The sequence below is a fragment of the Oncorhynchus keta genome, unplaced genomic scaffold, assembly GCF_023373465.1.
Source record: "Oncorhynchus keta strain PuntledgeMale-10-30-2019 unplaced genomic scaffold, Oket_V2 Un_contig_15744_pilon_pilon, whole genome shotgun sequence".
NCBI classification, from domain to species: domain Eukaryota; kingdom Metazoa; phylum Chordata; class Actinopteri; order Salmoniformes; family Salmonidae; genus Oncorhynchus; species Oncorhynchus keta.
This window is the reverse complement of record NW_026279491.1, coordinates 15,001-17,257: the sequence shown is the minus strand read 5'-3', so window position 1 is coordinate 17,257 and position 2,257 is coordinate 15,001. Positions and strand designations below refer to the sequence as shown.

At 45.9% G+C, this 2,257-nt stretch overlaps 1 protein-coding gene across 1 annotated transcript in view; it reads left to right on the top strand.

Annotated features, from left to right (window-relative positions):
• The first annotated feature begins 1,513 nt into the window (after window positions 1-1,513).
• Window positions 1,514-2,257, top strand: part of LOC127919096 (uncharacterized) — an 896-nt gene continuing 152 nt past the window's right edge. Inside the window, exons 1-3 of the mRNA XM_052502522.1 lie at window positions 1,514-1,567; window positions 1,848-1,959; window positions 2,054-2,257. The exon at window positions 2,054-2,257 is cut by the window's right edge and continues 152 nt beyond it. Coding sequence (XP_052358482.1) covers window positions 1,848-1,959; window positions 2,054-2,190 — 249 coding nt within the window. The 5' untranslated portion in view covers window positions 1,514-1,567 and the 3' untranslated portion in view covers window positions 2,191-2,257. The remainder of the gene's footprint in view (window positions 1,568-1,847; window positions 1,960-2,053) is intronic.

Sequence of the window (2,257 nt, the reverse complement as noted above, 5' to 3'; positions counted from 1 at the left end):
GCAGAGGACATGGCCTTGGAGCTAAATAAAGGCAGGCCCGTCTTAGAGGGGATCCCTGGGGGGAAAGAGACGAGCATAGGTTCCTCCCAAGATGCCACCCGCTTCATTCAAGGTATGTCCTTCCATCTCTACATGGGATACAACCACATTCATATTGAATCAATTTGGACTGTCTGACTTTGGTTTACCTATTGCCTTGCAGTGTCTGGCAGCATTGTGTTCCTGTTAGAGCCACCAGCACAAGCACCAGACGATGCTGATCCAGTGAGTACTCCATCAAAGGCATACTGTATGCCTGGCATGTCTTGTCTACTAGCTTCAATATGAATCCGATTAAATGTGATAGGGTGAAGGCCCCAGTGCAGCAGCAACAGCACATGATGGAGACGATGATGATGAGGAGGAGACCATCTCTGGATTCCAGAAGGCATGAGGTATCATGGTAAGACTGTGAAAGTACTATTTACTCTACAATGGTGAGGAGTCCTCATCAAAATCAAAAAATCTAATTTCTTTACAGGACCCAGATGCTATACAGTGGGAAAACCAGCCTGGCAACATAGTGCGTATTAATAAAAGGACACCACATCCTGCCAAATTCCAGCTGCGCTAATTGTATTGTGTTCACAGAGCTCACAAGCTATCAGAAAGTTGTATGGCAACCACCTCCGGCGCCAAATAGAACTGGCAGACATAGACATTCAGTACAAGAAGAAAAAGAAAAATCTTGCACTGGAGTCCGAAATAAAAAAGAGGACAATTAGGAAACTGGACCTTGAAATAAAAAACTTGAGAGGGAGGTGAGATATGCCTTCAATGTACACTGTATGCTAACTGTAACACAAATGTATTAATCATTATTTGTATTTCCTCCCCCAGCTCCAAGAAGATGACACAGCTCAAAATAAAAATTAGGTATATTCTCGTAAAGTCAAGTGAGCCATGACATATGAGCTCTTATTGTGAGCACACAGGACGGTGGCATCTTTCTAAGGTTTTTTTTATTTTCCCAGCAATCAGTACAACCAAGTCATCGTTATAAGGCATCGCCCTCTTTTGCCCACCCCCCCAGCACCAGGTGTGGCCACTAGCCTATATGAAGGCCCAAAATTGTGTGTTCCTTTCTGCTCTGACAATGGCATGCCCATTCGTGCGAGATGTGGTGGATGAAGAAGCACTTGTGCTGAGGAGAGCCTTCAGGCGAGAAAGGGTCTTCAGGGACCGGTTAGACCCACTGGCCTTCCCTGACGACCATCTATATGAAAGATACAGGTTTTCTGCAGATGGCATCAGGTATCTATGCAGACTACTGGGTCCCAGGATTAAGCACCGCACTGCACGGAGCCATGCACTGAGTGTGGAGCAAATGGTTTGTGTGGCCTTGCGCTTTTTTGCTAGTGGAGCCTTCCTGTACTCAGTGGGGGATGCAGAACAGCTGAACAAGGCCACAATTTGCCGCACAATAAGGAGTGTGTGTCTGGCTATCAAAGCATTAGCAGATGTCTTCATCTCTTCCCTGGCCACAGAAGACTCTGTGACATCAAAGAGGAGTTCTATAGGATTGCAGGTAAGAGGATCTACAAATTACAGGACAACTGTTAACACATAGTAGGATACTCATTACTTTGTGTGACAGGTTTCCCCAATGTCATTGGTGCAGTGGACTGCACACACATAAGGATAAAAGCCCCTCAGGTGCCCATGAGGCCGATTTTGTGAATAGGAAATCCTTTCACAGCATTAATGTTCAGGTGAACATAACTTTTTGATATTGTCCATTGACGAACACTCTGCATTGCCAGTGATGTGCATTGATTGGTGTAATATTCCTCATCTTATGATTTCAGATGGTCTGCAATGCTGACTGTGTGATCAGCAATGTTGTGGCAAAATGGCCTGGCTCAGTCCATGACTCCAGAATCTTTCGGGCCTCTGAAATCTATCAGTGCCTATCACAAGGTAAGCCACACAACCCCTATTTATAACCATCATGGCTGTGTCAAGAATATCACTGTGTTTATGAGGTAGTAATGATGAGATTTTGTGTTGACAGGTGAATTCTCTGGTGTGTTGCTGGGAGACAGGGGGTATGGCTGCCAGCCTTTTCTCCTGACACCTTTCACAGACCCCAGGAAGCACAGCAGGCCTACAACCATGCCCATGCCAGGACCAGGGCCAGAGTTGAAATGACCTTTGGCCTCCTGAAGGCACGCTTTCACTGCCTTCACAAATTAAGGGTCAGCCCTGTTAGGGCATG